Raw genomic sequence first — 22,039 nt, forward strand, 5'->3', positions numbered from 1 at the left:
TTGAGGCCTGGTATTTTTCTGGTGGACCACACAAGTTCCTGAGAAATCTCTGGACCACCCTGAGTACACCTGACGATGTGTAGACAGGGGGAGGACCCTGGCTACTGCCATGTGGAGAGCCAGCCACCCGGTTCTCAGGAGTCACCCCAGGCCGGGGAGGTGGCCAGAGTCTGGCCCTAACCCTGTTGGGGTTCTGGGGCAGGCTCTGGAGCCAGGTGCTGTGGGAGCCTGGCGCTGGTCCTGCTGCCCACTGCTCAGTTATCTCTGTGCTCTTAGACAGGCTCCCCAAACCTCGGGCAGCCTCAGGAGCCCTGCAGCCTGGGGCACCTTGTCTTGGCAGACCTTTGCACAGGCTTGAGTTCCACTGGGCTCTTGAGGCCAGTCTCAGAGAGAGACTGTTGGTGGCACTTTGTGCTTCAGGGTTGAGAAGAGCATGGCATCAGGCCTTCTCAATGCAATTAGCACCCCTGGGTTCCCACCACTGTTCAGTGGCTTGGGATTCAGGGCCTCTGGATTTCAGTGGAGGGAATCCCCAACTCTCAGTGTTTTCTCTTTGTGTAACAGGTGAGACCAAAGCAGACGACAGTTCACACAAAGCCACCACAGAGGAGAAGCAGGAGGAGGATGACGACTACCACCGGAGTGACGAGCAGGTGGGCCCCACGAGTCTCCCAGCGCCATGTCGGCTGTTCTTTCTTCCCTTTGGTGTACTACCAGACACATGTATGTGCTGTCCATTATACATTCCAGACCTAAACATGGCAGTCCCCTCAGGTTCCTCCTCCCAGACGCTCTGTGCTGTGAGGAGCACCTGTGGGCAGTGAGAGGGACTGGGTTACTCCCACATGACCAGGCAACCAGGGAGCCTTCACATCCTGCACATCCTGCTGCCAGCCCTCCCTAACATGCGTCGTCCTCTGCAAACTCCAGCAGTCTTCCTGCTTCATGGTGAAGCAGAGCCTTGTCTGACTCAAACAAGGGCCAGGGACTGTTGTGAGCTGCTGCTCAGTGGGTCTGGAGACCCTGGCCATGCTGGGGAGAGAACCAGGACATGTGGGAGAGCGACATGGGCCTTGGTGCCCACCCATGGCAGCTTTCTCGAAGCCTCACGCAGTCACCTGCAAATGCTTAGAATTGATCTTGCTCCAGGGTGATGAGCTCAGCATGTGGGAACGGGTAGGTGCAGGGAACTGTCCATAGCCAAAAAGGCTCGCTCAACGTCCCTGGATGGAAAGGAGCTGTGAGGGGCAGTCCCCAGCTGCCCTGTATTGTGGTCCCAGCAGCTGGGAGGTAGTAACCAGCTGCCAGGTACACCCCAGGGCACACTCCTGCCAACTCAGGTCAGGACCTTTGCAGAGGTGGGGTTGGGCTGGCCACAGCAGAACACAGCTTGGCTGAAATGTGGCTGGGGCAGAGCACAGGGACCTTTGATGTTTCTTTATCCACATCTGCACTTTAATGACACTTGGTGGGCCTCACCAAAAGCAGGGACAGGGACAGGGCTGCAGATGCCCTGGTATGATGAAGGCAGCTCTAACTGCAGCCCAAGCCCTAGAGCAGAGGTCACCTTGGTGGTGTGGCCCCAGCCCATGCTGCTGTCTGGTCCTGAGTCTATGAGTGTCAGTCACCATCTGAAGGTGGCTTAGAGGGTTGCTCAAATGAGGCCCTGTCTCCCAGCCCTCTGCTCCCTGGGACTCAGCCCTGCGCCTGGACCATGTGGTCTTGCGCCTGGACCTAGTGCTATGGGTGGTGGAGGATTGTACCTAGTGTTCTGCTCTATTTGACTTACACTTTGCAGCTCAAGTTTTTTCCACTGTTGACCTACTGATCTTTGCTGCTGCACGCAGTGCCTGGAGCTCCATGCTCAGGTGGCCTTTGTGTGCATGAGAGCAGGCCCTGCTGTGCGTGCACGTGCGCGCGCGCACACACACACACACACACACTGGTTTTCTCAACTCTAGTTTGAAAAGTTCTGTCTGCTGTGCCCTTATGCTTGACAATGCATTTTTCATTTCGGCATTAGTTACTGTGATCCAAATACCCAAGAACACCTTGGAGGTGGAAAAGTTGATCTGGACTCATGGTTCCAGAAGCTCTGTCTGGTTCTGGGTTGGGCGACTCCAGGGCTCTAGTCTGAGGTGAGGCAGCACCTCTTGGCAGACAGACATGGTGATGGCTCCATTCTCGGTGGCCAGGCAGCAGTGGGAAGGGGCAGGGCCCCTGGAAAGGCAGTGCTGTGGGGCCTGCCCCAGAGACACCTAGCCACGACACCCCTGCCTGCAGTCCCCGCCCCCTCAGCCCAGTCCTGATCCAGCTGTTCATCTGTGGATGCTCCAGCATGTCTGGGAGGAGCTCTGGGCACCGCACATGCAGACCACAGCACTTTTAGAGCCTGCTGCTCTCTGCTCACTTCCCACAGGTGCCTTCACTGGTCTCGTGCTCCTGTGTGCTCTTGCCCGCTGCGTGTTGTGTGGCCTGCCTGCAGTGGGGGATCTGCCCTGAAGGTGCCACAGGTGCCCCATGTCCTGTGCTGTGTGCTCTCTTGCCAGCCCATTTTAAAGTTTTGCTTTTTTCTCCCACATTTTTTCCTGGTGCATCACTGTTGTACATATTGACAGGATTTGTTGTTACAAAGTTGTACATGCACACAGTACACAATATAACAATATGATTTGGCCAGTCTCACCCCCCAGCACTTTCCCCTCCCTCCTCACCTTCCATCTCCTGATCCCTCTTCTCTACTGATCGCCCCGGGATTTTCATGAAATCTATCCCACTTCTGTTTTCCTTTTGCTTCTCTAGCTTCAGCACATGAGAGAAAACACACAACCCTTAGCCTTCTGAGTTTGGCTATGTCACTTAATGATGGTCTCTACTTCCATTCATTTTCCTGAATGTGCCATGATTCCATTTTCTTTATTGCTGAATAGAAGTGTTTTGTGTATTTTTACCACATTTTCTATATCCATTCATCAGCTAATGGACACTTAGGCTGATTCCATAGTTTGGCTACTGTGAATCATGCTACTGTAAACATGGGTGTGCATGTGTCACTGCAGTAAGATAACTGTAATACCAAGGAGGGTCTAGCTGGGAAACGGTGGTTCCATGCCAAATCTTCTGAGGCACCTCCACACTGATTTCCTCAGTGGTTGTCCCACCAACAGTGTGACAGTGTTCCTTTTCCTCCACATCCTCTTCAGCATTGTTGTTTGTATCTTTGATGACTGCCACTCTGACTGGTATGATATGAAATCTCAGGGTAGTTTGATTTGCATTTCCCTAATTTCTAACAATGTTGAACATTTTTTTATGTACCTGTTGGCCATTTGTATTTCTTCTTTTGAGAAGTGTCTGTTTAGTTCATTTGCCCATTTGTTATTGATTGGGTTATTCATTGTTTTGGTGGTGACTTTTTTGAGGTCTTTATATATTCTGGATATTAATACTCTGTGAGAACAGTAGCTAGCAAAGATTTTCTCCTATTCTGTGGGTTCTCTTTTCAGATTCCTAATTGTTTCCTTTGCTGTGTAGATGCTTTTTAATTTGTTGCTGTCCCATTTATTAACTCTTGGAATTATTGGCTAAGCTTTAAGGGTCCTACGGAGAAAGCCATTGCCTGTACCTAAAAGCTGGAGTGTTGACCCTATTTTCTTCTAGGAGTTGCTTAGTGTCTGGGTTGTTGTTGTTGTTGTTGTTGTAGTTATTTTTTGTTTTTATTTGTTTTGGTTTTTGTTTTTTGGGTACCAGGGATTTTGGTACTCAGGGACACTTGGCAACTGAGCCACATTCCCAGACCTATTTTGTATTTATTTAGAGGCAGGATCTCACTGAGTTGCTTACCATCTCACTTTTGCTGAGGCTGGCTTTGAACTTGTGATCCTCCCGCCTCAACCTCCCAAGCCACTAGGATTACAGGTGTGACCACTGTGCCCAGCTAATTCATAGGTCTTTGATCCATTTTTGAGTTGATTTTTGTGCAAGGCGAGAAATAAGGATCTAGTCTCCTTCTACATATGGGTAACTAGTTTTCCCAGCATCATTTGTTAAAAAGGCTCTTTTCTCCAGTGTAAAGCTTGCTTTTTGTGGTCAGGCTATAATCCCCACAGCTGGCTGTGTGGGAGGAAGTGCAGTTGGCCATCATGAGTCGACCAGTGCATTCACCACCATTTGCTACAGGAGTATCTACCAGGAGACCTGCGAACTGCACAGGTCTGTTCTGTCCAGCAAGCCCCACGTAACCCTCCCCGTCTCATTATTGAACTATTTACCTGAGCTGTGATTAGTAGGACAGTTCCCAAGATTATCTTGAGAATCAGGTGAGGTGGTGGTGCACCCTGTCATTCCAGTAATCAGCCAGACCTTAAGCAACTTAACAATACCCTGTCTCTAAATGAAAAAAAATAAGAAGCTTTGGGATGTGGCTCAGTGGTTAAGTGCCCCTGGGCTTCATGCCAAAGGAAAAAAAAAAGGAAAGAGAAAGATTGTCTTGAGTAACTGGCACTTTGCTCCTCTGAATGGCCTTGGGAACCAGCTGCCAGCTTTCCTCAGCAAGCCCTTGGAACCTTTACCAGAGAGAATCCGAGTGTCTGTAGATTCTTGTTGGGAAAAGGCAGAGTTCTAAGAGAGGAGTGCTCGTCCTTGGGCCTCTATGGTTGGTGAGCCTTGAGGCCGCCTGGCAGGGGTCTGCCTTCGACAGAGCTGTGCAGGGATCCTGGGGAAGGTTTCTATGTGCAGCTCTGATGGACTTGGGTATGAGCAGATGAGACCAACCTGGCCTATGACTGTGTACAGCCTGGCTGATGACTGTGTACTACCTCTGTTGGGTGCTCTGAAATGGCTGGGGACACTGCTGTAAAGCCAAGTCCTCACTGAACTCATCCTGCAGCCAAGCACTCTCTGCCCCAGTGGCCTCCGCACACCCACATGCCTCAGGGTCTGGGCAGCAGCCCCTGGCAGGGGAGGACTCCTGATGTGGCCGTCAGTAGGCCCTGCCTGCCTTCTGTCTTCCACAGAGCTGCGCTCAGGCTGGGCACGAGGCTAGCTTCCTCACCAGAACCCTGGCTGGAGCAGGCAGCTGGGCCCAGCAGACCCGTGTCTTGGTCTGGCTCAGACCCCACACCGTGAAGGGTGCCTTGTGCCCGCCACTGCACTTGGGCCACACCCAACCTGGGGTCAGCCGTCTGTGATCAGCCCCCTCCTGAGCACACGTGGCCCCTCAACCAGCGCCACACATGGCCAGCACACACCTGCAAGGGCAGTGGCCCTCGCACTGCATTGTGCCAGTGGGTGTCCACCCTGTGGGTATCCACAGGGGTGCGCTTCCAAGCTGTCACTGTGGCTCAGCTCCTGGTGCACACAGATTCACATGTTTCTCCAGTTTTGTTTTGGTAGACATGTGCCTGGAGTTAGTTTTAAACATCTTGAGTGTGATGCTTTCCATAGCTATCTGCTAGGGATTTTTAAACCAAATCAGAAGTTTTCCTTATCTGGCAAGTAGCTTTGCTTCCCCGTGACCACAGGTGAGTATAAGCAGGTCTCTGCCACTCTACAGCCCCGTGTTTCTCTGTTCCCCTTTCTGGCACCAGGTGCTGTTGGTGGCAGAGAATTGCTAAATTTTCTGTAATCTGTTTGCTGCCACTCGCTTGCAGGTTGTAAGTTCTGCTTCAGCTCGTCTAGTGGCCACAGATCACTCAAGTGAACAAACGTCTGCATGCTGAAGGTCCAGGGTTAGCATCGCTCTGCACCTGCCCACCTGCCCATCTGGGCCCTCTCTTTCTTTCTCCTTCATCTCTCTTCCTCCCCAGGGGTCTTTCCCCCTGAGCTCCGCTTTTCACAGTTGCTTGCTGCTGACTTTGCTTCATTCTCTTTGTTGGTTTTGTCTTGTTTTTTTACTGGGATTGAACCCACAGTGCTCTACCAGGGTCACCCTCAGCCCTATTTAAAGCATTTTTTATTTCAAGACCAGGGTCTCACTAAGTTGCTGAGGCTGGAACTTTTGATTCTTGTGCCTCAACCTCCAGAGTCACTGGGATGATAGGGGTGCCACCATCCTGACACTCTCGGTTATTTATCTGCTTGGTTCTGTTTCTTCCTGACTTGAGGTCCACTGTGCCACACCATTTAGGACTCCTGTCCAGTGTTCCCATGTGGGGCCCTGCCCCAGCCCCACAGCTCCTACACAGTGGCTGGACATGGCTGTCCCTCCAGCTCACCTCTCTTGGTGCTCTGCTTCCTTCCCTACTTGAACTGGTGCCTGTCTCTGTGCTTCTTGTGGTTAGCTTCCTCTAGAGATCTCTCGGAAGTTAACCCTCCACACTGAGATGTACCATGGCCAGCCGCTGTTGGGTTCTAGCTTCATGTTTGCTAGTTGATGATGTGCCTGCATCTCACACTTGTAACTCTCCCTTTTGCATCTCTTACCACTTTAGACATCACGTGTCAGTTGATTGTTTTATTTGAATTTTAAGGGGCCTCAGTGTTCTCCAGGTACTCGGTTCCCACCTCCTGAGGTGGTAGGCTTCCGCAGCAGTCCTGGGAGATTGCCTTTGCCTTGTGGGTGGTCAGGATGGGTGGGTGAAGTGGGTGGGTGGCTCACAGCACTAGAATCCTGTGGTACCCCTGCCCTGACAGTTGGAGGCTGCTGCTCCTCCAGAGAACTGCACAACCACATTGCGGTTCTGCTAGGGACTGCCTTTCCCCAAGGCCACACTGGTCTCCATGTCTGCTTCATCCTCAAGGCCACACCTAATGCCACGTCCCTCCGCGCTTCTCTGAATGCTCCAGCCACCCTGCCAGGGTTCTGCCAAGGCTCCCTCAGGGCATCTGATTGCCAAGGGCAGGATGGGCGGGCTGACTGCAGAAGGCAGGGTGACAGCAGGCAGTTTGAGGAGACTCTCCAAATACCTGAAGGAGAACTGCAGCAATGGAGAAAAGCAGCTTCCGACTTTAGAAGCCCAGCTCCTAGGCTTAAGGCAGGGCCATCAGTGGAGGCCTGCAGATCAGAGACCTGCAGACAACTGACTGCCTGCTGACATGGCCCTCTGTCCCCAGGTGAGCATCTGCCTGGAATGCAACAGCAGCAAACTGCGGGGTCTGAAGCGGAAATGGATCCGCTGCTCAGCACAGGCCACGGTCCTACACCTGAAGAAGTTCATCGCCAAGAAGCTAAACCTCTCCTCCTTCAACGAGGTAACTGCTCCTCTGTGAGCAGAGGAGATAGGCGTCGCTCCCCACTCGTGAGAGATCCTTCTCAAGTTCTTTGTTGTTGTTGTTTTTTCCTCACAACTTTGGAAATTTTAATAAAAACAAAATTCCAGCTGGTTTTTCCTGCCCTGCCAGGTCGTCCACAGGAAAAGCAACAGAGGCTGTGGGAAGAGAGGGTGCTTGGAGTAGGCTGGAGACTTGTCCTGAGAAGCAGTCCTGCTCCTGCAGTTTGCCTCCTGCGTGGATGGTCAGGATGGGTGGGTGAAGTGGTGGGTGGCTGCCAGCTTTGAGGTTGTAACAGTAGTGAAACTTGTCTGACCCAGAGCCTGGGCATCTGGGGCTGTGGAAGAGAGTGCGTCACCACAGCAACCATGGCCCTCACATGGAGGTGCAGATGGCCAGCAGGAGCCAGTTCTTCTGGGCCCAGGCCAGGCTCCATGACTGGTGGTGTAGCATTATAGGCCCCTCGGGCTGGGTGAAAAGTGAGCTCTGGGGCACAGACACAGGAGCAGGAGAGGCCAGTGGTAAGAGCTGTGAGAGAGAAAGGTCAAGGTGTTGTGTAGGACCCAGGTGGCTGACACAAGGTGTGGTGGGGAGAGCAGTGTGTGGACATGGCCTGGCAGGTGAACCACGGCCTAGCCAGAACCTGTGGACGCACCTTATTTGGAAATCAGGTCTTTGTGGACATAATCATGTTAGTGATCTTGAAATGAAATAATCCTAGATTATCTTCTGGACCCTAAGTCTAATAACAAAAGAGCCCTGTATGAGAATGAGGCTGTGGAAGGTGAGACAGACTCATGGAGGCCTCTCAGTCCCTCAGCCCCGGGTGGGGACTTGACCCCAGGGTGGCTCAGGCGTCAGGACAGGCTTACTGCTCTCCTGCTGTCTGCTGCTCTTGGGGCCTGTGAGGATGTAGCCTAGAGGCCCTCAGCAGTTGCAGCCCTGCTTGTGGAAGGCCCCTGCTCCTTGCTGATTTCCCAGTCTGCTTCTGCACACAGCCACAAAGGCCATGTGAGAGGCCCCAAGGGCCTCTGCAGGGCCACAAAGCCAAGTCTCAGGAGGCCAGGAAGGGACCCAGTCCTAGCCCAGCACAGCCCATAGGACACACTACACATGCCAGCCACCTGGAGCCCAGAGAAACCAAGTCCAGATGCAGCTTGTGTTGGGAAGAAAGCAGAGGAGGAAAACATGGAAGGGCTGTGGCTTGGCTTGCATTTCTGTGCCGAACAGCAGCCCCGCTGGTAGCTGGCCTGGAAGGGGTGAGGGGACTTGGGGTTCTGTGTAAGAGGAGGCAGAGCTTGTTAGAGGGAGCACGAGTACACCCTGGAGGGGAGTGGTCCTGGGTAAGCCTCTCCCCCTGGCACAGAGAGCTGTCCTTGGGAGTGGCAAGAGGCGTTGAGGTGTCTGCTGTGGTTCCAGGGCTCCGGGATCCCAGTCTGCTCTCTAGCCACTTTCACAAATGCTGGGCAGGACAGAGGAACCTGTGAGAGAGGACAAGAGGCGCAGGACACGTCACAGGTGACACCCTGCCTCACAGGGCACAGCAGCCACTGCTCTGCGTAGCACAGGGCGTATGGAAGCAGAGCCATTGGCGTGCCCACTGGATCACCACTGCATGCAGTCAGAGACATGCTGTAGAAAACACAGGAGAGAGTGCCAGCTGCCGAGCCTCTGAACCAGGAGCACCCCATAGCCCTGGCCATGTGGATGCTGAGCAGCCGCTGAGCGGCTCCTTACAGACAGCAGACCCTGTTGTGTGGGTGCAGGTTCACACACCAAACAAAGGCACCCTAGGGTGTGGACCTGGGTGTTGGGGCTGGGTGGGCCAGGCAGGAGCTCTTCTGCCAGTCAGCGTGATGTAGGACCTAAAGTGGCTCCAAAAATAGTCTGTGTAGTAAGAAAAGCCTGGGAGCCCTTTTCCTTCACTGCAGTGGTGGGCAGGACGGTGGGGAGGGGGCCGATGGGCAGGGCACCTCTGTGGAAGCAGCCTGGCTGGTAATGTGGTGGACAAGGCCGTTACAGGTGTGCACTGAGTCTCCACTGGACCGCTCAGTTTCCCTCCCACTTGCACTGTCCAGGTACCTTGGTGCCATCCTTGCTGCTGACCAAACTGCTTCTGACCTTCCAGGTTCTTGAGGCTATCTGCTCAGGAGTGGACACATGTCCTGCTCCTCAGGGAATGGAGGCAGGGACATAGATAGTACATAGATAGGACAGCACGAGCCCTCCGAGGCTCACCCAAGAAGCTATGAGCCTGAGCAGGACACAGCATGTGCAGCTTTGGGGCTAGAGTGGCAGGCCTTGTCCACAGGCCCCCTGTGGCTGAGCCCTGGGCCTGTGTAGGGAGGCTGCCCCTCAGGAGCAGATGACACCTCACCTTGTGCTTGCTCCAGTTTCCATTCCTGTGGGGCAGGAGTAGGTGGACAAGGGAGTCATGCCCTTCTGCGGTGCTCAGGGGACATCACAGATGCCCGGGAGTATGTTCTCTCCTGCTGGCAATGTCATGGGTCTCCATGCAGGTCAGTGGGGCCTTAGGCACAGCCAACATGTCCCTAATGCAAGCCCCTCTTCCACCAGCTGGACATCTTGTGCAACGAGGAGATCCTGGGCAAGGACCACACCCTCAAGTTCGTGGTAGTCACACGGTGGAGGTTCAAGGTGAGCTTGTGCCTGTGTGCTCCATGGTGCTCACTGCCCTGAGAACCCACCATGCAGCTCTCATCTTCCTGGGCTCTCACCCTGACTGGGCCTCCTCGGGAGGGGGTCCTCAGCCTTCCGCTCCTTGTTGGGGAAGGAGGCAGTGACCATTGTGCTCAGCAAACCTGCAAACCTTTGGTGGCTTACTGAAACAGGGAACCATAGTGGAACCCCCATCCTGGGCAGAAAGGGCAGGAGGTGACTGGGCTGAATGAGGTCAGGGCTCCTGTGGCCAAAGGGGTGAGCCTGGAGCAAGAGAGACCACAGCCGGCACAGATGGCAGGAGCAGCAGGTGGAGGGGCTGGCACCCTGGGCCCTGGCATCGGACCTGAGCGATGCACAGGTGGTCTCTGGATTACCTGGACCAAGGATGTGGGGCTCAGGCCCCAGCAGCCCTGCATGGCTCTGGACCAGGGGAGTTGAGGATGGCACTGTGGGTCTTTTAGCATGGGGCATGACTCCTGCCTTCCTGGGAGGTGGCGTGTCCATTGACCCTGGTGGCCTACTGAGCGCCATGACTTTGTCTTACAGAAGGCGCCCCTCCTGCTGCACTACAGACCCAAGATGGACTTGCTGTGAGCCTGGCTCTTCAGACTGGCCCTGTGTCCCAGGGGCCACACGGCCATGCGCAGCACCCGCAACAGAACTTGCTTCTGGGTGCCGGGTGGACCAGACTTCTGAATAGAGAATATTTATAACTTTTGTACAAGAGAATCCACACCCTACAAGACACTACCAGCACGTGTTTACAGAGGATGAAAACACTTGCAGTTCCGCGCAGCCGCACGTGCTTACCCACCGCAGGCCCTTGGCCAGCAGGCGTGGCACGAGGCTCCAGGTCACCATCCCACAGACCTCCGCTCGCTTTCCAGGTCTCGAGAATCTGAGTTCATTTCAGTTTAGTTCACGGATTGGTTTCTTAATAAGCCTCAAAAATACCGTACTTTTATTGAGTCCTTCCTAAGTTATTGAAAAAGTCTTTTCATGGTAAATATTTATGTTGCCTTTAGCTTCCTGAAGACTTAGAAGATATATAAAGATTTAATTTAAAGCATACCAAAAGAGGCTTGCGTTGGTACTGAGTGGGCACTAGTGTCCACCCCGCCTCGGGCAGCACAGTCCAGGCATGCGTCCAGGTGCACGTGTGGGCTGGAGGGCCCGTGCCACCCAGGCTCCCAGCATGGCTCTGGCACACTGGCTGGCAGACCAGAGGTGGCTCAGCCCGCTTAGCACGGGCCTAAAGACCCTTCTTGTTTTTAAAAATCTCATTTATTAAAAAGGGCACAGATTGTTTGGTGCCATCATTTAGTTTCCTACATTGTCCTCCCCGTTTCTGTGCTAAGGAAGAATGTCGGGCAGGGGCTTGTCAGACCAGTGTGGGGTTGGGGTGCTGGTGCCGAGTGCCTCCAAGCAAGACCACCAGGGCTCTCCCTCCTGTAGATGGAGGCCACTGTGCTTTGCCACCCTTGTCCCGGGAAGGTGCTGGGTTGGGGTGGGCAGGCCCAGGAGAAGCAGCTCCCCCAGCACATCTTTCCCAGGTCACAGGCAGGGTGCTCTGTGCCAGCCCTCCCTGCTCCCCAGTGTCGCGTTGCTGTTGAGTTAGAGGATGAGTTCTGCCAGCAAGTACACGCGGACCCCCACCCCCGGCAGAGGGGCGGTCCTGGAGCTCCAGCATAGGAGTCCTGGTGTTTCTGGGGAGCTTTGGGACCCCTCTCTCGGCCCTGCAGGGCAAGCATTACCCTGACCCCATGGACCCTGCCAGGTGCTGCCCACCAGTTCTTGTTGGGTAAATGGGAGTCTCTGTCTGAGGCCAGGTCACCAGGAGGCCTCACCAAGGCCTGGGGTTTTCCTGGGATTTGCTTGGAAAGCTGTGGTGGGCTGTCAGCATCCAGCTCTGCTTATTTTCTTCTGCTTCCTGCTTCACTTACACAGAATGTCGGAAGCAGCAGCCGTGAGACCTAGTGTGAGGGGCAAGGAAGCATCGGAGTAGCTGGTCCAGTTCCTGGTCCTTCTGAAGCAGACACGTGCTGTGAGGGGCTGGTCAGAGCCCTCCTCCTCGAATAAGCCAGGGCCATGAGAGTTAGTGCTCCAGGCTTGCTGTTCAGCACATGGTCTCTAGGGTTGCTGTACAAGGATTTATGAGCAAGTATTACCTGTCTACCTCAAAACACGTACTGCTGAAGCCTCCCACAGAGCCACGTTGTCACAGAGCACTTCTAAGTGTGACGTTAGAATGTAGGTACGTCCTGTGTGGTGAAACTAAAGAGAGGTTTGACACATGAGCCTCCAGATTCGAATCGAGCTGGTTCACACAAGAATGAACCCCACTGTGCAGCCTTCTGGTGTGTGTGTGGCCTACGGATGCCATGGAGTCCCGGGATGTGCTATGGTGCTAAGTTGAGAGCTCTGCTGCAGCATGGTGGATGCCGTGGCCAGCAGCCCTGCTCCTGTCGCTGCAGTAACTTGACCAAACCTCAGCAGCAAAAGTACCTATTTTTCTAAGATTCCATCGCGTGGCTGTCTTCTCTGCAGGACGGCCAGTGCCCTTCGCCCTTGGTCTGATGCGTAGCCTTACCTAGTCAGAGCCTGAAGCTGACGAGCCTGCCTCACCTGCAGGCCTGAGGGAGCTTGTCTGACTCCAGGCCGCCCATGTTCCAGCATGACCACCAGGGCCAGTTAGCACACCTTGCAGAGCCTCCTGGCTGAAGGAGCCTGTGGGGTGGTTTCTCATGGCGTGCTCATGCAGCGAGTGCAGTGAGGTGGCTCGCGGGGCCACTTGGACAGACTGGCACCCACCTCCCACACGTGGTCCACTAGGTGCCCTGTTCACAGGAGTGTAAAACTCAGATAGATTATATAATATTGGATTTAAAATGCGGGGGCGGGGGGGTTAAAGAAAACTTTATAAAATTATTTATTCTACTTTAAGCCTTCTATTCTATTTCCCATCCCTCCTCCAGTTTCGGTGTCCAGCTTTACTTGCTGGCGTGTGGGATGAACTCGAGGTGTCTGGAGCTTCTGCTCTGCGTAGCGTCATGCCTGTGTTTCGCAAGGTGACGTGCATTCACCTGCTTCTGTTCGGTAGGCCCAGCGTGCCTCCAGGAGCCGCATGCAGACCATGGCAGCTCGGTTCTGCTGCAGGAGAAGGGAGGGCAGGTGGGATCCCAAAACACACGCATGCAGCCGTCTGGCTATTCCTCTTGGTTGCTGTCACCAGGACGCTGCTCCTGAGGCTGTGGGAAATCTGCCAGTGGTGTTCAGCAGGGTGGCCCATGGCCCCCAGTTCATGTGGCCGGGCTGGCCAGGCTGGGCCACACCCGAGGTGGCCCTGGGGTCTGGTTTGGTTTCTAAATAGAACACGCAAGACGTCACTTGGCGGTCTGTAGCGTGCTGTGGGCAGCCTCCCCTTCACACGTCAGCACGCGGCGTGTCTAGAGCATCAGGGGCATTGTCGGGTAGCTAGGTCACAGTTCCCCGCTTCCTCAGGAACCCACGCCAGCTCCCCATATCACATGACCTTAGCTCAAAACAAGTGTGTCTCTGCCTTGATCTTGAAATACACCAAGGAAACAGATGGCGATAAGCAAGTTGGAAACGATCGATGTTAGGACTGCACCATGGACTCACCACGCCCGTGCCCACCAGGCAGGGGTCAGCGTGGGGAGGACAGGCTGAGCGCCCAAGGTGCCTTGCTTCAGGGGAGCGTCACCTCAGTGGTTCAGCCCAGCTGCGGGTGGGACGCAGGGCTGGGACACAGCACTGGCTGGTGTCCCTGGCCTGGGCAGGTGATGGGGCAGACCTGGGCATTGAATGTGTGGCTTGCAGTTCATGTGCTCATCCTTTCGTTGGTGTGATTTGTACCTCGGTGGCGGCTTCTGTCTGAACTCTGGGGAATACTCCTGATGCTTGACTTCACGGCGGTGGAGCCTGTACTCAGTGTTTGCCACTCAATATTATATGCTTGTAATAAAAGCAGAAGAAAACCTACCGCATTTCCTGGGCTGGAAGTTTATTACATCAGGTGTTTGTGAGCATGAGACCCTTGACCTGCTGGAGAACAGCTGGTCCTGCTTGTGCCTGGGCTGGAACTGTCAGAGAAGACTGCGCCTGAGCTGAGGACGCAGACTTGCTGACCTCACAGTGTGGCTGAGGGCTATCTGCCTGGCATTCACCTTATACCAGGCAGTCCAGATCACCTGGAGACGAGTGAGCCTGGTAGGCAGCATCATGGGCGGGTCCTGGGAACAATCCCTAGGTGCCTATAAGTGTGGCAGGAGATGCTGCAGTGTGCAGCCCACTCAGGCCTGCCTTGCCTGCATTAGGGCACGTGCTTACCACACACGTGTGCACAGCACATGGTCCTTCCAGGCTTATGTCCTCATGCTCCATGTTGCCCTGGCATGGAGGTCATTTCAGTGGCCTGGCGAGGGGCATCGGGTTTGCAGAGGTTGTTGACTTGGAGCAGCTCTGCCAACAGGGGTGCTGCTGGAAGGTGTGCTGGCCCCAGCAGGGGCATGACAGGCCCATGTTCCACTGTATATTCAACGGTTTGCCCAGAAACACAGTGTTGAAAACCTGAGGAAACGAGCGTTGGACGGCCAGGAAGATTGCTGCTGGGCTAGAGTCAGAGCTGGGGTGACTGTGATCTTGGGAATCTCACTTGACCTCTGCTTTTCTTACCTTTGGCAAGTCGCCTGCCCCATTGTACGGGTGTGAAGATCTTGCAGAACCCTGTGCTGGTGTTGTTGTCCCAGGTGCTGGAGTGAACCAGAGCATGTGGGACGAGAGCCTCAGGACCTCTTGCTCATTGCCACCCAGGCTGACAGAGGGCAGCATGTGCCAGGAAGGTCAGTGGTGCCAGCTCGGAGGGGCACCACTCTGTGGACCCAGTGGGGCCTGTGTCCATAGAGCAGTGACTGGGTAGTGGCAGGGCATAATCAGGGCCTCTGCACGCTGGCCGCTACTCAAGCCCTACTCCAGCCAGATGTCCTGTGGGGGCAGAGGCCTCCTCTAAGATGCAACTGCCCCTGGGTGCCTGTGCCCAGCTGCTTTTCCTAGAGGAGGTGAGACAGTGGCTCTCCTGGTAGAACACAGTGAGGCTGTCCTTTGTGTGGTTTGCTGTGCCCTGTGAGCATTGTTGAGTCCTCTGGACCGCACTGGCTGCACCCCGAGCCTGGCCTGTAGTGGCAAGGTCTGTGGCCAAGTTGCTGGCTCTTCAGCTTATCTTTTTCTCCTCTTTCTCTTTGGTAGATCAATTATTTTTTTCATCTTGGTGAGGTCAAATTTATCCATATTTTCTTTTTTGGATTCTTTGACTATGCTTTTGGCGTCATATCTAATAAACTATTTGCCAAATGCCAAGTCCCAAAGATATTTTTCTGTTTTCTTCCAAGTGCTTTGTATTTTCATGTTTCACGTGTATGTGATGCATTCGGTTGATTGTATGAAAAGTGACGTCAAGATTGAGGTTCAGGTTCAGGTCTGGGTGCCACATGTACCATTACCACTGGCTAAACAGATTGCTTTGCACCACTGTAGCAAGTGGCCCTGTGTGGGGTCTTTCCCTCACTCTGCTCTGACCTCCAACTGTGTCCCTGTGCCAGACCACAATGCTTGGAACATGTCAACATGAGTGGTGGGCTGGGTCCAGTTCTGTTCTTCTTTTATTTATATCTATATCCCTATCCCTCTCTCCCCCTCTCCCTCCCTCACCTCCTTTCCTTAATTCCCCCCTCCCTCTCCCTCCCTCCTCTCCCTCCCCTTCTCTCACCCCCTTCCCTAATCCTCCCTCTTCCTCTCCCCCCCATATATAGCATGTGTATACGTGTGTATGTGTGTGTGTTGCTGGGTGGAGCCCAGAGCTTCCTGCATAGGAGGCAGTTTCTCTACCCCCGAGCCACACCCCGCCTGGTCTTCTTTGTAAAGAATTGTTTTAGTGCCCCTTTCTGTCTACCCCTGCATATAAACTCTATAGAGTTGTCTAGTCTACGTTACAGAAAGCCCTGCTGGGGTTTCTGGAACTATGTCAGTTCATAGGTCACTCTGGGGAGATGCCCAGTCCTGGGCCGCAGTGTCTTTCCACACAGGGGCCACTTTGGTTTCTGTCAGCATTCGAAGTTCCTGGCTCTATGATCCCCTGCACATCTGGTCTACTTATGCCTGATTCTCATTCTCCCTCCCCTCTTCAGGGAGCCTATTGGTTTTTAAATTTCAGTGTTCACATTCTTTATTGCTTATATATACTAATAACTGTGGTTTGTTTGTTTATTTGTTTTTGGTACTGGAGATTGAACCCAGGAGTGCTCTATCCAATCCTTTTATTTTTTATTTTGAAACAGGGCCTCACAAAGTTGCTGAGGCTGGCCTCAAACTTGCAATCTTCCTGCCTCAGCCTCCCACATCACTGAGATCACAGGCATGTGCCACGGCACCAGCTCCAAAAAGATGGTTTTGGTGTGTTGTCCTGTGAATGTGTGGAGCTCAGCGTTAGCTCTCAGAGAGGCTCTGCTGTTTTAGATCAGTCTGGCACTCTCCTGAGGGAAGCCAGGGAGCTGCCCAGCTCCTTTACCCACTTGCATGGTTTCCAGTCCTTCTACCTTACTGCACTGACCAGGAGTGGAGGGAGGATGCCTTTGCCTTGTTCCCCACCTCAGGAGGACAGCATTCAGCATTTCACCGCTGATCGTTGCCTTTGCACGTGTGTCCGAGTCCCTAGACCTGAAGCTGGATGCAGTGCTGGGCCCAAGGGGAGCCTCCCTGGGGAGGCTCCATGCTCAGGAGGCTGAGGCAGGAGGATCCCTGGAGCCCAGCAGTTCCAGGCCAGACCAGGCAGCACAGCAATACCCATCTCCAGAACAGCACTACACACGCTTAAATCTTGAGTATGATAATTTTAAAAAGAAATTTAAAATAAAATCACCACCAACCAGGGAGCAATTGTAGTTTGAAATTAAGTTTACAACATCATTATCACTAAAAGAAATGAAGTTCACAGATATAACTCTGACAAAACAGACGCAGTGTGCACAAGGAATGCCACATGCTCTGACAGAAGGAACAGAGAAAGGCACCACCCAAGGCATGCACACTCACTGGGGTGAGGTCCTCCTGGCTGCAGCCGGCCCTGTGGTCGATGACCAACTATGCAGTGATGGGAGCAGCAGCATTCAGTGGGAGGACACCACCCCACAGGAGCCAAGTCGTGAGAGATCACACCCCTAGGGGAGAACTGAAACCTTGAGCCCAAAAAGGAGGCAAGAGAGACTTGGGCCTGGGTGTGTGGTGGCTTCTCAGGTATATCCCCATAGGAAGACATGGGAGCCCTGGGCTTGATTATGCAGTGGCTTTGTGGTAGGGCACCAAAGTATGTCCTCAAAGAAATAGCTGGTGAGATGGTCTTCCTCATGATTTAGAAACCTCTCTTTTCTAAGACACTGTAGTGGAATGAAAAATAATCCACAAACTAGGAGGAAAGTATCTGCAAGTCACCTCCTAAAGAACTAGTGTCTAAATGCACAAAGAACACCATCTTAACAATAACAAACCACCCAGTTTTTAAAACAGGCAGAACTCCTGAACAGACAACTCTCCAGAAGAGATGCAGATGGGCAAATGGGCATGCTAATAGGTGTTCAGAGTCACACATCATCGGGGATTGCCAGCTGGACGGATGTAGAGGCACAGCCACAGGCCTGCTGGAGGGGCTGACTGAGAGGTATTGCCACGGTGGACACGGTCGTGCTGCCTTCTGTAGACCTAGGTGCACAGTGCTCTCCATGAGCATCCACAGCAGCTTCATTCAGAGCTGGACGCAGCCACCACCTGTGATTCCAGCCACTTGGAGACTGAGGCAGGAGGTGCAGGTTCTAGGCCCCCTGGGCAACAGGAAAGTGTTCTGTCCCATCAGCTGTACGGAAATGCCAATGGAACCATTAGAGATCCTATCTCAAAAAACAAAAGGTGGGGATGCAGCCCTGTAGTAGAGCACCTACACTATGTTGGGAGGGGAGGGGGAGAGGTGGACCTGGAACAGCTGAGACATCCTTCAGTGGTGATGTGGTCCATCGGAGCCAAGAACACGAGGCAGTGAGGAAAGAAATGGGACTGGGCTGCGGCACCGGAGAGCCCTTGCCAAGCACACGCCAGGCCTGGTTTGTCCCCATCACTGGAAGAGGGAGGGAAGGAGGGAGGAGAGGAAGGGGTAGGAAGGAGGGAGGGAAGAAAAGAATTGAGCTGCCAAGCCACACAGTCCAGGTGACCTGATGCACACCACTGGGTGAAAGATGGTGAACTCTGAGAGCACACGTAGGACCTTCTGGTGAGGGGCAGGGAGGGAGACCATCAGTGGAACCTTCCCGGGGTGCCGCCATGGTTCAGGAGCTCCACTGCACAGCTGTCCCCTACACTGCCCCAGTGAGTCCGGGGTGGACTGGACTTCTGCTCCCAGCAGCATCCGTTGGCACATGGCTGTCCTGATTCAGTGTTAGGACTAGAGCTGGACCAAGGGGCACATGGAGCTCTGTGCTTCCTCTCGGCTTTTCATAACCCTAAAGCTGCTCACAAAATTAAGTCCAGTAATTTTCAAAAAGGACAACAACCCATTTTAAAGTAGACAAAAGATTTGAGTCCACACTTCTCAAAAGGAAGATACATGGCAGCCAGCAGCGCAGGAAATGCCAATGGAACCAGTATTGAAAGTCTTGCAGAGCTGACCCCTGACCCAGTGGTCACACACTTATCACACTGGCAAACAGACTACAGTTGCTCTCAGGCAGCCTGCACCTGGCTTTTGCCAAGGCGGTGGAAGCCAACACTTTGGAGACCAGGCAGCAGCCTGTGCTCTTCTGTTCACACACTGTGACTCACTCATGCCAGTGGGCAGCAGCACCCTGGGTCCTTTTTGTCACCCCCCTCACCATAGTCCCCTTCCTCTGTGCTCCCTTCTGTCTCACTAGGACCCTCTTTCCTTCTCTCTCTAGTTCTCCATATGAGAGAAAGCATCTGACTTTGAGTCTGCCTTAGCTCACTTAGCACGATTGTCTCTAGTTCCATCCATTTTCCTGAAAAGGACATAATTTCGTTCTTCCTTGTAGCTGAATAAAACTCCTTGTGTATTTATACCACATTTTTTGTATCCATTCATCAGCTAATGGACACCTAGGCTGGTTCCATAGTTTGGCTACCATGAATCGTGCTGCTGTAAACATGGGTGTGCATGTATCACTGCAGTAAGATGAAAAGGGTCTAGCTGGGTCATGGTGGTTCCATGCCAAGTCTTCTGAGGAACCTCCACACTGATTTCCTCAGTGGTTGTACTAACTTACAGTCCCACCAACAGTGTAAAAGTGTTTCTTTTCCCCCACATCTTCTCCAGCATTTATTATTGTTTGTATTTTTGGTGACTGCCATTCTGACTGCAGTGAGATGAAATCTCAGGGTAGTTTTGATTTTGTTTCCCTGATTGCTAATGATGTTGAACATTTTTTTCATGTACTTGTTGGCCATTTGTATTTCTTCTTTTGAGAAGGGTCTGTTAGTACTTTGCCCAGCTATTGATGGGACTGTTTGGGGCTATGAGTGTTTGAGGCCTTCCTGTGTTCTGGATACTGATGCCCTTCAGAGCCAGTCCTAGAGGATGGCTGGCGGAGGCCTCCCGTGCTGAAGGTGAGAATGTGACCCTGAGGTCAAGTGCAGTTCTGAGCCCAGGAAGATGCCAGCTGAGCTCTTGCTCAGGGCTCTGGCCTGAAGTCATCTGCCAAGTGCTGTCTGCTGTAGTAGCTTCCCAGCCCTTGGTCCTGATAGCCCTGATGGTTTGAGGAGCGTTGGTCAGGCACTTTGGAGGATGGCCGTCATCTGAGGTTGGCCTGATGTTCTGTGACTAGGCTAGGGTGGTGGGCATTGAGAGGGAGTCAGCAGGAGTCGTGTGGCCATCAGCTCAGCACCTCAAAGTTTTATGCTGCCAATGTAGTGTGCCACTGGTGACTTCAGTGTAGCTCCTGTGTCACCCTTTCCCCTTTACATGCTGCACTCCTTGATGGAGGTCCCCCGTGCAGCCTGCACTCTTGGATGAGCAGTGCACCCCTCCTGAGGGCCCTGTCCCCACAGGTTGCGGGGAGTCCCCTATAGGGTGAATCTGTCCTCACCCACTGGTATCTGCAGTGTCCTGGGCCTGAGCATTCTCCTCTCTACCTGGGTTGTGATCCTGCTCAGCTCTGACCCCTACTATGCTTGGCCATCTCTCTTGGCCATTTGACACCCATCACTGTTTGCTTTCTAGAGTCTCCTGCTTAATCCGTGCCCAGGATTCAGTGGTGAACTCAGATTACTCAGCTATATTTCTGCTCTTGCTGTTGCAGCTGTAGCCACACAGGGTACCTGTCTACCACTCTGCGAGGGGTCCAGCCAAGCACCATCCCTGTTCCAGGCTGCTATCCTGGGTTGGCGTGGGTGGGTCATTGAGGGGGTGCATCTGTGACACATCCTATGCATGAAGCACTGCAGGGCAGGCCTGTGCACAGCCACACAGAAGGCACCATTGTGCATGCTCACTGCAGAGCAAGAGGTGCTACCCACCTCCGTTTCCTCCTGGCCTCCTGCCTGAGTCAGCAGACCCTGCCCTCAGTACTTCTCCAGGTCCTAGTCCAGCCCAGCTTCGGGCCCTCCCTTTGTTCTCTGTGCAGCACAAATCTCAGTGCAGTTACTAAAGAGAAAAAAAAAATAGTCTTTTTTGTTTTGTAAGAAAACTGAATTTCAAATCTGATGACCATTATCTGTGGGGCAAATCCCAGGCACCAATGATCCTGGGTCCAGGTGCAGGGAAGCATACCACACACAAACAGTGCTGGGACAGCTCACACTCTGGCCCATCTCCGTGGGCTATGGTCTTCCCTTAGCTTCAGCACCCTACTGGCCAGTTGACCGCAGAGTAAAGAAGCACTGCTGACCAGGATTTAACCAAAGAACACTCTCTTTTTAAATTCTGAGATGGGCTCTCACTAAGTTGCAGAGGCTGGCCTAGAACTTGTGATCCTACATTAGCCTCCCATGTTGCTGAATGATGGGCTTTTTGTTGTGGTGGTTTTCCTTCAGGTACTGGGGACTGAACTCAAGGCCTCACACAACAAGCTGGGGACAAACTCAGCGGTGGAGTGCTCACCCAGCATGCACAAGGCCTTGGGTTCAATCCCCAGTACTGCAGAAAGTAAAAATGGAGAAGGAAAGCTGACTTGCTCTTTCTCCCTCAGCCCAGCCCTGGGCCAGCAGGGGGAGGGCCATCAGTTGATGGGCTGGGAGAGACCCGAGGCGTCCCAGCCAGCCCCCCCAGTGAATTGGTGCCTTGCTGGGGTTGGGTTGTGAAGCCTGTGGGTATTTTCATCCAACTCAGCCCTGTGGCCACCCTGGGGCACAGTGGTCTCCAGGGCTGTGAAAAATGGGTAAGTCAGAATGGCCTTTCCACTAGCAGGGTAGGAAGGCTCTTCCAGGTGCTGTCCATGGAGCAGAGGGTCTGTGCTGAAGGAGGCCTTTCAACCTGGCAAGGAGAGGCATGAACCTTTTACTGCACCCTCCCCCGACTGGGGACTTGGGAGGACAGAGGTTGTCCCCCTCTTCCTCTGACCCCATACAGAGGCTGCACTGTGGGCCCACCAGCTCTGTCCAGGACCAGGCCAGCTGAGTGCGGGGGCAGTGGGGAACAGTGTGGAGACACCGAGGGGCTTGGTGGGTCGGGGCCCCAGGTCATGGCCATGTAGGTGAGGGTCTCTGAATCACCTTCCACCTTAAGGTGGGTTCAGAGCCACAGCCTCTGCTGACCCTTTTGGCCCTTTGTCTTGAGTGCCAGGGCGTACCTGGCTGAGGGGCCCTCCTCCTGGCCAGCTCAGGCTGAGGCCAAGCTAGTTCCCGCCCTGTTCTTCCCCGGGACAGAATTTGGGGCAAGGTGGGAGTTCAGGAGCTGAGAAGGGCAGGAAGGTGGGTGGAACAAACTCTGGTCGTGCCTTCCTCGGACATGGACTCGGTGCCCAGGGAGGGACCCCGTTGGCATCGTCACCCACGGGCGTAGCAGGAGGATCAGCGGGAGGTTCTGACACCAGCCTGAAGACCCGGAGCGCGCTCGGAACAGGAGGAGGCGGGCCTTGGG

At 53.7% G+C, this 22,039-nt stretch overlaps 1 protein-coding gene across 3 annotated transcripts in view; it reads left to right on the forward strand.

Moving 5' to 3' along the window:
* Positions 1 to 13,893, forward strand: part of Pcgf3 (polycomb group ring finger 3) — a 34,900-nt gene extending 21,007 nt beyond the window's left edge. For all 3 annotated transcript variants that reach the window (XM_076865334.2, XM_076865333.2, XM_076865335.2), the window contains exons 8-11: positions 565 to 653; positions 7,054 to 7,191; positions 9,787 to 9,867; positions 10,438 to 13,893. In XM_076865334.2, the coding sequence (XP_076721449.1) occupies positions 565 to 653; positions 7,054 to 7,191; positions 9,787 to 9,867; positions 10,438 to 10,485 (356 nt within the window). In that variant the 3' untranslated portion in view covers positions 10,486 to 13,893. The remainder of the gene's footprint in view (positions 1 to 564; positions 654 to 7,053; positions 7,192 to 9,786; positions 9,868 to 10,437) is intronic.
* Positions 13,894 to 22,039: the final 8,146 nt, after the last annotated feature.

The sequence above is a fragment of the Callospermophilus lateralis genome, chromosome 8 (genome assembly GCF_048772815.1).
Source record: "Callospermophilus lateralis isolate mCalLat2 chromosome 8, mCalLat2.hap1, whole genome shotgun sequence".
NCBI classification, from domain to species: Eukaryota; Metazoa; Chordata; class Mammalia; order Rodentia; family Sciuridae; genus Callospermophilus; species Callospermophilus lateralis.